Below are 14,953 nucleotides of genomic sequence, written 5' to 3' on the forward strand. Positions count from 1 at the left end.
TCTAAGGTACTAGGTTTCTGTAGCGAATCTTAAGAACATCCTTAAGAGATATAGGAGTTATCCTCACAGCACCAGGAGCTTCTAGGGAAGGGTTTATCAGACCGAGTAGCTCACCATGGGGAGTGTCGAACCTTTTTGTAAAGAAAAAGCATGGTTCACACCAGATGTGTATTGATTACCGGGAGTTGAACAAACTGACGGTCAAAAACCATTATCCACTACCGAGAATCGACGATCTGTTCGATCAGTTGCAGGGGGCGTCTTGGTTTTCCAAGATTAATTTAAGGTCTGGATATCATCAGATGAGAGTCTGCAAGGAGGATATATAGAATACGGCCTTTAGGAATCGTTATGAGCACTACAAGTTTGTGGTGATGCCTTTCGGGCTCACCAACACACTGGCAGCGTTCATGGACCTCATGAACCAGGTGTGCAGGCCTATGTTGGATCGATCGGTGATCGTGTTCATCGACGATATCCTGGTGTATTCGAGATCCAGAGAGCAGCACGAGGAACATCTTAGAGAGATTCTTGGAGTTTTGAGGACGAAGAGGCTTTATGCCAAATTCTCCAAGTGTGATTTCTGGTTACGAGAGGTCCCGTTCCTGGGACACCTCGTTAATCAGAATGGTATATTAGTCGACCCGGCCAAGATTGAGGCAGCTATGAGATGGGAGGTGTCAAGATCTCTATTAAGATCAAGAGTTTTCTGGGTTTAGTCGGCTACTATCATAGATTTATCAGAGATTTCTCCAAGATTGTCGTTCCTCTCACCAGGTTGACCTGGAAGGGTGTTACTTTTACTTGGGGTCCTGAGAAGCATGCCTCATTTGATACCCTTCGCCAGAGATTGTGCGAAGCCCCGGTGTTAGCCCTTCCCGAGGGAGTGGAGGACTTTGTGGGTCATGTGATAACATATGCATCGAGGCAACTGAAGCCTCATGATACAAGGTATCCCACCCACGACTTGGAGCTGGTGGCGGTGGTGTTCGCCCTCAAGATCTGGCGCCACTACTTGTATAGGGTCCGATGTATCATATATATGGAACACAAAAAGCTTGTAGTATCTCATGGATCAGCCCAACCTGAATATGATGCAGTAGACGTGGTTAGATGTAGTGAAGGACTATGACTGCGAGATATTATATCATCCGGGCAAGGCTAATGTGGTAGCCGACGCCCCGAGCCGTAGAGAAGTGAGTGCTCCGATCCAAGATGTGCACATGAGGATGACAGTATGACTCAAGTCTTAGATATCATTTGAGAGGCTCAAGTGGAGGCCGTGAGACCGAAGAACCGCAAGAGGGAGCGGATGATTGGGCAGGTTTCCGAGTTTGAGATGGACAGTCGTAGGCTTATGTCTTCCGAGGGCGGATTCGGGTGCTCTATATAGGTGGAGCTCATCGTGTATTGATGGAGGAGGCACATAGATCGAGATTCTCGATCCACCCAGGGGCTAATAATATGTATTTGGACCTGAAGGGAGACTGGTGGTGGTCCTGTATGAAGAGGGACGTGTCATGGGTGGTAGAGAGGTGCTTGACTTGTCGTTGGGTTAAGGCGGAGCACCAGCGTAACCATGGTCCGTTATAGCCTCTAGAGATTCCCCAGTGGAAATAGGAAAAAATTTCGATGGATTTTATCACCAAACTACCGAGGACCGAGCATGGGGTTGACGCGATATGGGTGATTGTAGACCAGTTGACGAAGATTGCTCACTTCCTCGCCATCAGTGAGAGCTCTTCTGCAGAGTAACTGGCCGAGATTTATGTGAGAGAGGTGGAAGCACAACAAGGAGTGCCGACCTCAATAGTGTCAGATTGGGATGTGCGTTTTACTTCCAGGTTCTAGAAGAAATTTCATGAGGAGTTGGGTACCCGATTGCATTTCAGTACCGCATATCACCCGTAGACAGACGAGCAGAGCGATCGAATGATTCAGATGCTTGAGGACATGCTACGTGCATGTGTTATGGACTTCAGAGGAAGTTGGGACACCTATTTGCCCTTAGCTGATTTTTCTTACAATAATAGCCACCATTCCAGTACTGGCATGCCTCCTTTCGAGATCTTATATGGGAGGAGGTGTCAGACTCCCAGCTGTTAGGGAGAGGTAGGGCAGAAAGTGATGGGTGGCACTGAGATAGTGCTGAAGACGACCGAGCAGATTCAGCAGGTCAGACAGAGGTTACTGACAACCCATAGTCATCAAAAGAGTTACGCAGATCGGCGACGATCCGAGCTAGAGTTCCAGGTTTGAGATTTTGTCCTCCTGAAGGTATCCGCATGGAAATGGGTGATCCGATTCAGGAAACGGGGCAAGCTAGGGCCCCAATACATTAGTCATTTCAGAGTGATTGCTAGAGTGGGCAAGGTAGCTTACCGGTTGGAGCTACCTGCAGAGTTGAGTCAGATTCATAGCACCTTCCACGTGTCTTAGTTGAGGAAGTGTGTAGCCGATGAGACGGAGGTGGTGCTCTTAAAGGACATTCAAGTGGATACGAGCCTGAATTATATGGAGAGGCCGATAGTGATCTTGGATCGGAAAGTGAAGGTTCTGAGGAACAAAGAGGTGCCCCTGGTTCAGGTCCAGTGGCAATATCAAAAGGGGTCCAAGTGCACTTGGGAGCTGGAGTCCGAGATGTGCAAGCAACATCCAGAGTTATTTCTGGATCCTGAATTCGAGGGCGAGGTCTGATTCTAGTGGAGGGGGGGGGGGAATTGTAACATCCTGAATCCCAGGTATTACATTTATTTATTTATTTATTTTTGGGATTTAATGAGTGACTCGACGAGTTGTGTGTCCGACTCATCGAGTAGAATTGGTTTGAGCATGCAGGTTTAATGACCGAATCGATGAGTCAGAGAGCCGACTCGCCGAGTTGGCGCTGTGAGATGAAACCCTAAATCTCCACGTTTGGGACCTATTTAAATGAACTTATGTCCTCATTTCCGCCTCACCAGCTACCCAACTCCCCTACGTGAAACCCTAATCGGCCATTTGAGCTAAGAGAGAGTGATTGAGCTAATATTTGAGTGTTTTCGTGAATCATTAGAGGAGAAGAAGTGAGATTCAAGCAAGGAACGAGGAAAGGCTGTAAGATCCAATATTCATTCACTTGGAGCTTCTGTTGGAAGGTAAAAGTCATCACCTTGCTCATCATGTTGTTTAGATCTTGTTAATAAGGAACTTTTGGGGCTTTTTCCATATTTACATTAGATTTGGACCTTGTGAGGTCCATAGAGTCCATAGGTCATAGCTTTATCCAACTATCAAAGAGTTATTGTGCTAAAACACCTTAGTTAGAGCTTGTATTGGAATTATGGAGCAAATATGCCATGCATGAACATAAAGATGAAAGCTTTACGTGACATTCGAACCTTGGGAGGCTAGAACTAGAGTTTGGAGGGGTATATCTTCCTTAAAACGTCTGAATGAGAATTTGATTTAAGGGACTCGACAATTCAAAGAGCTGACTCGACGAGTCGGCTAGGGCTTTCCCCGATGAGTCTGGATATGGGTAACTCGGCGAGTTGACTGGATAACTCGACGAGTTAAGTTGGGTTTTCGCGATGATCTGAAGGAACAAAGGGGACTCTGCGAGTCATATAGATGCACTCGGCGAGTCAGGTCAACATGAACAGTTGACTCGGGTGTTGACTTTTGTTGACTTTAGGGTTTGGTCAAGGTAGGGAGTATAGGGACCATAGAGGGGTAAAATGGTCTTTTAGCCATTCCAAGAGTTAGAGAGAGAGAATAACCTAGTTTATTTTGAGTCGTGATTTAAGTGTTAATTATAGATTATTATCTTATGTGTCAGGTGAAGGCTAGTTCGAGATTCATGTACGAGATTATTACTAGCTTGCTTACGAGGTGAGTCTTCTCATTATACTTTACCTAGAGTGGTAATATTTGTGTGACCGGAGGGTCTTATGTTTTATATTAGGTATTGTGATATCCTGCATTATGTCTTTGTGATTTGTTTTGTGTATTATTATGAGCTTACCGATTTAGGACCGGAGGGTCCACCCAAGTTGTGGGACTAGAGGGTCCCATTGAGACACATTGACCGAAGGGTCTTATTAGAGTATAGCCATAAGAGGCCAATGAGACATGTGTGGTATTTTGGGGAACTCACTAAGCTTCGTGCTTACCATGTTATGTGATATGTGGTTTAGGTACATCTCGGGATCATGGGAAATCATCGGCTTGATTGTACACACCGATGCGAGATTATGTGGATGATTATGGGATAGTGAAATTTTTATGTGGATTGTGTTGACACTTGAGACAATTATGTTTTTGAAATATGTTACGTCACAACTAGCATTTTAGCTAGGAAGCTCTATTCCTGTGTAACCATTCAACTATTGTAAAACTTATATTCTAAGTAAATCTCACTCAATGCACATTTAGATTCACCATTCATGTCCATCAAAGAGTCTGAAACCCTAAGAATCCTGGTTTATGTCCATATTGGATTAGGAGTTCCTTATTGGGACCAATGGACCAGTAAGCATGCAATTCAACTTTATTGGACTTAGAAGCCCTAACTGGATCCTAATTGGACCCAATTCATAAATTTAAAACATTTTGGACCATTTGGTTCTAGAATGATTCATTCTAACTCTAATGGGCCTTATTGGGCCATAACTAATCAAATTAACCTTAGTGAGCCATAAGCCTATTCTTTTATTCTAATTGGGCCGTGAATGCTTCCAAGGGCCCAATGGGTAGGAAATTTTTATGTTTAGGAGCCAAATATCCTAGCTAAAGTTAATAGGCCCAATATACTCCACCATTTCTTCTTGGCCCAAAATATCGGCCTATGTATCAAAACAAACAAAAAAAAGAGAAAAGAAAATAGATTAAGGGAGGTTTGACTTTAGGAGGTGCCACCTCCATTTTATACATCATGTATCCATGCGAGATCCTCCATGTATCCATACTAGCCACTTCATCTCACTCTCTCTCTCCTCTCTTCTTCCTCTTGGCCGAAGCCACAAACACACACACACACACTCTACCAAATTCTCTCCATTTTCTCTAAGATCATCATTCTTCTTCCTCCAAAAATTCTCAAGATTTAGCTTAGACTTGAAGAGGATTTTCACATGATAATCATCATTCTTGGTAAGCCTTTACACACTCAAGTTTTATAACTTCATCTTCATGATAGATCACTCTTTTAAACAAAGTTTTTGGTGATCATACTCCTAGAAATCTTCTTAAGTTCGAGATCTACTTCAAGGTGTTGCTAGGACCAAAATCTTCTTCCTTTCTTCTTCAAAACCGAAACATCAAAGAAAAGGTGAGTTCATACCCCCTTGTTTTCGGTTTTCATATGATTTTTGGGGGAGAATACAAGTAAAATGTGTAGATCTATGTGTTATATGCATGTTTTGTGTGAATTCTTAGTTTATTTGGTAAAAAACTTGTTAGATCTTAGCAAATCTCGAAAATTTCAAGCATTATATGGCAAAGATCTATGAAATATGACACTATATACATCCATCTATCAAGTTAAAAGTGTTAAATGTTTAAGATACCAAGATTTCAACAAAAAGTTTGTTAAACGTCAAAATTGTCAAGAAAAAAAAGTTAAGGGTAAAAAGTGAAAATTATGTTTTTTAAGGGGCCAAACAGGTCCTACAAGTATAAAAATGTGTTTTTATGCTAAACATACTTTTAAAGGGGCCAAAAATGCAAATTTTAGCTAAAGGGCCAAAACTTTTGGGCCTCGCGGTTATGGGCCCAATTTGTGAAAAAAAGAGTTTTGGGGGTTTAAAAATGTCATTTTGCCAAAGTTTGAGTCATAACTGTAAATAAACCAAATTTAGAGGTGAAAATATCAATCATTTGCAAATTGGACCAAAAATGTAAAGTTTTCCAAAAATGGGGCCGAAAGTGTAAACTTTTACAAATAAGGGACTGAAAATGTATTTTTCTGCAAAAGAGGGTTCTAATGTAAAAATATAACATTTTGGGTTTAAACCGTAAATTTATAGACATTTGTGACAAAATTGAAAACGTTTATAAATTATGGACTAAAGTGTCATTTTTACAAAACTTTGGGCCTAATTTTAGAAAAATGAGATCTGTTGGCCAAAAACGTCGTTTTTACAAAAAGAAGATTTCTATCATCAACCTGTCAAACTTCAAGTCAAAACAAACAATGGAATAAAACAAAACGAACGAAATATGTCGATAATCAATTATTGGGCTTAATATTCATGATACTTGGCCGTTGGGCCCTAAGGGCCCAACTAAGTGTATATTGAGCTCAATGTGTTTCATGACATGTTTATTGGGTTTCACGACCTCCTTGCATGTTAATTTGGTCCTAATTTATGGACTACATGTTCATTGGGCCTTTGTGGCCCAATTTCATGCCTTTAGGCCAAAATTACCCTTTTATTATGTTATTGGACCTTGTGGCCCATTTACATGTTAATCGGGCTTGGAATGAAGATTCACATACCTTTAAATCATAAATATACCTCCACATAGTTTATGAATTTGTACATTTACTTTGGAATGGAAAAATCTTTAACTTACGCATAAAACATTAAACATGGAAAAATCTTATCAAACGGGAAAGGTTGAGGATTTAGTGAACTTGCCGGTTGGCACCATTGAGTGTACAATCGTAGCCTGTAGTTATAATCAGAGTTTCTTGGATGGAAAGCGGGAGTTTGTGTATAGATCTATACGGGGTGACCCCCCACCATGGAGGATGATTCTGAAGGGGAACAAGGGAGAGCCCATGATGTTGGACCCGACGAGTACATTGATACCGACTATGAGTTTGAGGGGACTGACGAAGACACGGAGGAAGATAGCGACATGAATGAGGCCCCTGTGGAACCACCTGCCAATGAGGCACACCAGGACCACCCTGCCCCACCAGCAGATCCCGTTGGTAAGGATCGTTCTCTAAAAGCAGAGGTCGCCACACTCCACCAACAACTGTTAGCTATGGAGGCACGAGTCGTACAAGCTAAGTAACAAAGGGATGAGGTCATCGGAGAAATTACCGAGATGGCTCAGTTGTTGGCACAACATTTTGGGATATGATATCGTTACCACCATTAGGAATCTTGCAGTCTGACCATGATCAGTAGTATAACTATTAGTATTAGGTTTCTTTTAGGCGTACTATGGTATGAACTATCGACTCTATGTTTAAGTGATTACACTACTCATAGGGTTGTCATGCTGCCAGATTTTATATTTCCATGTACTGTATGCCTTCTGGCAAATTTTCTTGTATCAAAACTATTAGTATTAATGAAAATGCTTTATGTTTTATCATGACATTGTTATCTGCTATGTGTTTTACTTCCTTGTTTTATGTCAACGTGTGAAATTACGTAAGTACATGCTATACCCCAGTTTATAGGATCACAAACTCGCAAAAACCATAGGCACTCAACATCTTTCCGTTCCATGACAAAAAGATGCCTCAAAGACCCAACCGTGGAAACAACGCAACACCAACCCCGCTGGAAATAAACTCGGTTGCATTCCAGGCAGCAGTGTATGTTGCGGTCACTGCGGCACTTGCACAAATTTGCAATGGAAACAACGAAGAAGGCAACGGGCAGGGGGCCGGAAGCACAAATCAAGGGAAAAACCATGAAGCCGCACGACCATGCACCTACAAGGATTTCACCAACGCCAAACCTCGGACCTTTAATGGGACGGGAGGCGTCATAGCTCTAAAGAGATGGATTGAGAAAGTAGAGTCTGTCTTCGAAATCTACGGGTGTCTGGATGAGTGTAAGGTCAAGTTCACATCCTGCACATTCATGGACCAAGCTCTCTCATGGTGGAATGGCCACGTAGAGGCCATGACACTCCTGGTGGCGAACGTGATGCCCTGGGAAGAGTTGAAGGAGATGATGCCAACAGAATATTGTCCTAGAGGTGAGATTCAGAAGATGGAGCAAGAGTTGTGGAACCTCACGATCCAAAACTCCAACATCGATGTATACATATCTAGGTTTAGCGATCTATCTCTTCTGTGTCCCAGAATGATCACCTCCGAAGAGAAAAAGATTGAAAGGTTTATCTGGGGGCTGACTGAGCCTATTCAAGGGAATGTCATTGCAGCAAACCCTAAGACGTTTGCTAGTGCTAAGAGATTGGCTAAGAAACTATACGATCATGGCAATAAGAAGAGTGCCAAGACAGTGGTAGCGGAGGCTAAGAAGGTGGAAGAGAACAAGAAGGGGAAAAACAACAAGCGGAAAGGAAAGCAAAACTCGGAATTGTCTAAGAAGCAACAAACGCTGTGTGTCCATGCTGCAACACAAACTATTACCACACCACATGCTCTAGCCTCATCCAAACCAAATGCTTCCAAATAGTACTTGGGAAATCTCCCCAAGTGTAACAAATGCAACTTCCACCATCACGCGGAGTGCCGAGAGATGAGTTACACAAGGTGCAATCGGAAGGGCCATACAACGAAGTATTGTAGGACTCCGCTTTAGAAAAACCATATGACAAACAACAACAACAACAACAACAACAACAACAACAACAACAATAGCAGTAACAACAACGCCAATACTGGAGCTACCTATACCTGTTATGCATGTGGGAAAGCGGGGCATATCAGGCGAAACTGCCCAAACGCGAACAATCAAGGAACAGGAGCAGCTGGGAGAGTACTGACAATAGGTCAGGGCGAACCAGTGCAGGACCCAACCGTTGTCATCGGTACGTTCCTGCTTAACAACTCGTATGCATGCATTTTATTTGATAGCGGAGCAGAGCGAAGTTTTGTGAGTAATAAGTTTAAACACTTGCTAAAACAACAACCCCAGAAGCTCAATGAAGCCTTCATGGTGGAAATGGATAATGGGAAGACTGAATCAACTAAGGATATCTATGTAGGGTGTACACTAACTCTAAACAATCACACCTTCCAAATAAACTTAATGCATGTAAATATTAGGAGTTTTGATGTGATCATTGGCATGGATTGGTTAAGCCCCCATCATGCCGATATTATGTGTCACGAGAAGGTCGTTCGCCTTCATCTTCCTAACCACGAAAACCTAATAATCTTTGGAGATAAACCAGGCGCGAATCTTCACCTTATCTCGAGTATCAAGACGCAAAAGTGTCTACAAAAGAAGAACTACACATTCCTTGCTCACGTGGTGGATAAAACCAAAGAGGAAGCGAGCATTCACAACATCCCTGTGGCGTATCATTTTCCGGATGTGTTTCAATAAGATCTTCCGGGAATACCCCCAGAACGACAAATCCAATTTCGAATCGACCTAGTGCCTGGAGCCAATCCAATCGCCAAATCACCCTATAGGTTGGCTCCTACAGAAATGCAAGAATTATCAAGCTAATTAAGCGAACTCCTGAATATAGGATTCATCAGACCCAACTTCTCACCATGGGGAGCTCCGATTCTTTTCATTAAAAAGTAAGACGGATCCTTTAGGATGTGCATCGACTATAGGGAATTAATTAAGCTCACCATCAAAAACCGGTATCCACTTCCTTGAATCGATGATCTATTTGACCAGCTCCAAGGAGCTAGTTACTTTTCCAAAATAGATCTAAGATCCGGTTATCATCAAATCAAGGTCCGAGAGGAGGACATTCCTAAGACTGCTTTCCGAACTCGTTACGGTCATTACGAATTCGTCATGATGCCCTTCGGTCTATCAGATGCCCCTGCTGCATTTATGGACCTCATGAATCGAGTCTTCTACCCATTCCTTGATAAATTCGTAATTGTTTTCATCGTCGATATTCTTGTGTACACTCGAAGTGAAAAAGATCGTAGCCAACACCTTCGACAGATTTTAGAAACCCTACGGGCTGAAAAGTTGTATACGAAACTCTCCAAGTGCGAGTTCTAGCTCCGCAGTGTAAACTTCCTGGGCCATGTAGTCAGTCAAGAAGGAATACACGTGGACCCCTCCAAGATCAAAGCAATTGAAAGTTGGGCAACTCTGGCAACGCCAACGGAAATTCACCAATTCTTAGGTCTTGTAGGCTACTACTGAAGATTCATTTAGAACTTTCCAAGATAGCCAAACCCCTCACCACGTTAACCCAAAAAGGCGTACCTTTCAATTGGAACGAAAAGCAAGAAATCGCCTTCCAATCCTTGAAGCAAGCCCTCTGTAATGCTACAGTGCTATCCTTAGCGGAGGGAACCGAAGACTTCATAGTTTACTATGATGCTTCAATCAGGGATTAGGTTGTGTCCTCATGCAACGAGAGAAAGTAATTGCTTATGCATCCAGACAACTGAAAACTCATGAAGTAAATTATACCACGCATGATCTTGAATTGGGGGCGCTGGTCTTCGCCTTAAAATTTGGAGGCACTACCTATACGGTACCAAGTGCACCATCTTTACAGACCACAAGAGCCTCCAGAACATTCTGAATCAAAAGGAACTAAACATGAGGCAGCAAAGATGGGTTGAGCTGTTAAACGATTACGAATGTGAGATCAAATACCATCCAGACAAGGCTAACGTGGTAGTCGATGCCCTGAGCCGAAAGGAGTATTCAAGACGTCGTGTGAAGACCCTGTCGATCACCATCCAGTCTCATCTAGCCTCACAGATCAAGGAAGCCCAATTGGACGCATTGAAGCTAGAGAATATCGCTTGTGAATCGCTACGAGGAATGGAGAAGGAGCTCGAAGTCAAAGACGACGGAACCTACTATTTCATGAATAGAATATGGATTCCCAAAATTGGGGGATTCAGAGAGACAGTCATGCACGAAGCCCAAAAAACATGAGATTCTATTCATCCAGGGTCAAACAAAATGTATTTAGATATCAAGCAGCAATATTGGTGGCCTAATATGAAGGCAGAGATAGCCACTTTTGGTGGGCAAGTGTCTTACTTGCACCAAGGTGAAAGTGGAATACCAAAAGCCCCCGGGACTACTGCAACAACCAGTAATACCCGAGTGGAAATGGGAGAGGATTACCACGGATTTCATAACAAAATTTCCCAAGACAGCTGGCGGATTGGATGCAATATGGGTAATGATAGATCGGCTAACAAAATCTGCTCATTTCTTGCCAATAAAAGAATCCTACAAGATGGAAAAGCTGACCCGAATTTAAATCAAAGAGGTTGTGAGACTCCATGGAATGCTAGTATCTATTATCTCGGATCGAGATTGCAGATTCACTTCAAGATTCTGGCAATCTCTTCAGAAAGCAATGGGAACGATGCTAGATATGAGCACCGACTACCACCCATAGACGGATGGTCAGAGTGATCTATGGATGGTCAGAGTGAGCGTACCATTTAGAGCCTCGAGGTCATGCTCCGAGCTTTCATGATTGATTTCGGAAAATCATGGGATGCCCACTTGCCTCTGATCAAATTCTCTTATAACAACAGTTACCATACGAGCATCAAGGTTGCTCCCTTCGAGGCTTTCTATGGGCATAAATATAGATCGCCCCTATGTTGGGCCAAGGTGGGTGATACTCAACTAGCAAAAGGGAAATCGCCGACCAGTGCTCTTATAGGACCCGAAATCATTCGTGAAACAACTGAGAAAATAGTCCAAATCAAAGCTCAACTTCAAGCATCGCGAGACCGACAGAAGAGCTATGCTGACAAGCAGCGAAAGCCACTAGAATTTCAAGTTGGAGATCGCGTGCTATTGAAGGTCTCTCCATGGAAGGGAATGATTCAATTTGTGAAACGAGGAAAACTGAACCTGCGGTACATTGGACCAATCGGAATTCTTGCCCGAATTGGTCCAGTAGCTTACTAACTGTTGCTACCCGCCGAGCTCAGCAACGTACACCTAGTGTTCCACGTATCAAATATAAAAAAGTGTCTATCAGATGAAACCCTTGTCATTCCATTAGAAGAGATTGAGATAAACGAGAACCTCTTGTTCGTCGAAGAACCAATCGAGATTATGGATAGGGAGGTGAAGCGTACAAAGCAAAGTCACATCCCGATCGTGAAGGTTCGATGGAGCACGAAGCGAGGATTGGAATTCACATGGGAACGGGAATATCAGATGAAGCAGAAACACCCTCACCTATTCATTCCTTTAGACTCCTAGTTTTCAAAAGGAATTTCGGGACGAAATTCCCTCTAACGGGGGGATGATGTCACAACTAGCAATTTAGCTAGGAAGCTCTATTCCTGTGTAACCATTCAACTATTGTAAAACTTATATTCTAAGTAAATTTCAATCAATGCACATTTAGATTCACCAGTCATGTCCACCAAAGAGTCTGAAACCCAAAGAATCCCGGTGTGAGTCCATATTGGACTAGGAGTTCCTTATTGGGCCCAACGGATCATTAAGCACCCAATTCAACTTTATTGGACATAGAATCCCTAATTGGATCCTAAATGGACCCAACTCATAAATTTAAAACATTTTGGACCATTTTGTTCTAGAATGATTCATTCTAACCCTAATGGGCCTTATTGGTCCATAACTAATCAAATTAACCTTAGTGAGCCATAAGCCCATTCTTTTATTCTAATTGGGTCGTGAATGCTTCCAAGGGCCCAATGGGCCGAAATTTTTTATGTTTAGGATCCAAATATCCTAGCTAAAGTTAATGGGCCCAATATACTCCACCATTTCTTCTTAGCCCAAAATCTCGGCCCATGTATTAAAACAAAAAAAAAAAAGAGAAAAGAAAAGAGATTAAGGGAGGGTTGACTTTGGGAGGTGCCACCTCCATTTTATACATCATATATCCATTCAAGATCCTCCATGTATCCATACTAGTCACCTCATCTCACACTCTCTTCCTTCTCTTCTTCCTCTCGGTCGAAGCCACAAACACACACACACATACACACTCCACCAAATTCTCTCCATTCTCTCTAAGATCATCCATATTCTTCCTCCAAAAATTCTCAAGATTTAGCTTAGACTTCAAGAGGATTTTCACAAGATAATCATCATTCTTGGTAAGCCTTTACACACTCAAGTTTTATAATTCATCTTCATGATAGTACACTCTTTTAAACAAAGTTTATGGTGATCATACTCCTAGAAATCTTCTTAAGTTCGAGATCTACTTCAATGTGTTGCTAGGAACAAAATCTTCTTCCTTTCTTCTTCAAAACCAAAACATCAAAGAAAAGGTGAGTTCATACCCCCTTGTTTTCGGTTTTCATATGATTTTTTGGGGAGAATACAAGTAAAATGTGTAGATCTATGTGTTATATGCATGTTTTGTGTGAATTCTTAGTTTATTTGGTAAAAAACTTGTTAGATCTTAGCAAATCTCGAAAATTTCAAGCATTACATGGCAAAGATCTATGAACTATGACACTATATACATCTAACTATCAAGTTAAAAGTGTTAAATGTTTAAGATACCAAGATTTCAACAAAAACTTTGTTAAAGGTCAAAAAAGTTAAGGGTAAAAAGTGAAAATTATGTTTTTTAAGGGGCCATACAGGTCCTACAAGTATAAAAATGTGTTTTTATGCTAAACATACTATTAAAAGGGCCAAAAATGCAAATTTTAGCTAATGGGCCAAACCTTTTGGGCCTCACGGTTATGGGCCTAATTTGCAAAAAAAAGAGTTTTGGGGGTTTAAAACTATCATTTTGCCAAAGTTTGAATCATAAATGTAAATAAACCAAATTTATAAGTGAAAATATCAATTATTTGCAAATTGGACCAAAAATGTAAAGTTTTCCAAAAGTGGGGCCGAAAGTGTAAACTTTTACAAATAAAGGGATGAAAGTGTAAACTTTTACAAATAAAGGGATGTAAATGCCCAACTAAGTGTATATTGAGCCTAATGTGTTCCATGACATGTTTATTGGGTTTCACGACCCACTTGCATGTTAATTTGGGCTTGATTTATGGACTACATGTTCATTGGGCCTTTATGGCCCAATTTCATGCCTTTGGGCCTAAATTACCCTTTTATTATGTTATTGGACCTTGTGGCCCATTTACATGTTAATCGGGCTTGGAATGAATATTCACATACCTGTAAATCGTAAATATACCTCCACATAGTTTATGAATTTGTACATTTACTTTGGAATGGAAAATCTATAACTTACGCGTAAAACATTAAACATGGAAAAATCTTATCAAACAGGCCGGAAAGGTTGAGGATCTAGTGAGACTTGTCGGTTGGAACCATTGAGTGTACAATCGTAGCCTTTAGTTATTATCAGATTTTCCTGGATGGAAAGCGGGAGTTTGTGTATAGATCTATACGGGGTGACCCCCCACACCTTAGCTGCTCGCTACAGCTAGACTAGGCTAGTCTAGGGCGAGAACATCCTTAGCAAGACCGGCATTTGGAAAAAACCAAGATGGGCGACCTAGTCATTATCATGCATGGTTATAATGGCTCATATAGGGATTCAATACCAAAAAATAACCTTTAAAGAAAAAATTCTTTAATCGTGCCATTGCAAAACGACTTATCTAACAATATAGAAATCTAAACGAGCTATTAAAACAGAAAATATCGGATTTTATGGGGAGATTATTCATATACACTTATCATTTGTTCAAAATACAATGAATCTAAACTACACTCATATATGTTATAACTATGAAATTCTCACATGCATTTATACTTGATTTTCACATCATTTTTAAACATATTTACAGAAAATATCGGATTTTCTGGGTTTTTATGAAAGATACAAAGACTTTTACTCAAACATACTTATGAACCCACCAACATTATATATGTTGACCGTTTTCAAAATAACTTGTATTCTTAGGCAATCGTTAAGCCGGAAGATTTGCAAGTGTGTTTGGTTTTGTTTATATAGCACCACTTATCGTAGTTTGAACAATTAAAATTTATGTATTTTAACAATGTACTTGATGTGAACATTGCTGGTTGTATTATGTAATGTTGGTGATGAATGTGTTATGTTTCATGTATATTCATTGTGATGATTATTCAATTGTTAGTCA

At 41.3% G+C, this 14,953-nt stretch overlaps 1 protein-coding gene across 1 annotated transcript; it reads left to right on the forward strand.

Moving 5' to 3' along the window:
- The first annotated feature begins 7,460 nt into the window (after nt 1–7,460).
- Nucleotides 7,461–8,372, forward strand: LOC111908805 (uncharacterized). Its single transcript, XM_023904604.1, has one exon. The coding sequence runs from the start codon at nt 7,461–7,463 to the stop codon at nt 8,370–8,372; it is 912 nt and encodes a 303-aa protein (XP_023760372.1).
- Nucleotides 8,373–14,953: the final 6,581 nt, after the last annotated feature.

Source organism: Lactuca sativa, chromosome 6, assembly GCF_002870075.4.
Source record: "Lactuca sativa cultivar Salinas chromosome 6, Lsat_Salinas_v11, whole genome shotgun sequence".
Classification (NCBI taxonomy): domain Eukaryota; kingdom Viridiplantae; phylum Streptophyta; class Magnoliopsida; order Asterales; family Asteraceae; genus Lactuca; species Lactuca sativa.

Excerpts from the sequence above, each read along its gene's own strand:
- LOC111908805 (XM_023904604.1), top strand. The coding sequence starts at position 7,461 with ATGCCTCAAAGACCCAACCGTGGAAACAACGCAACACCAACCCCGCTG.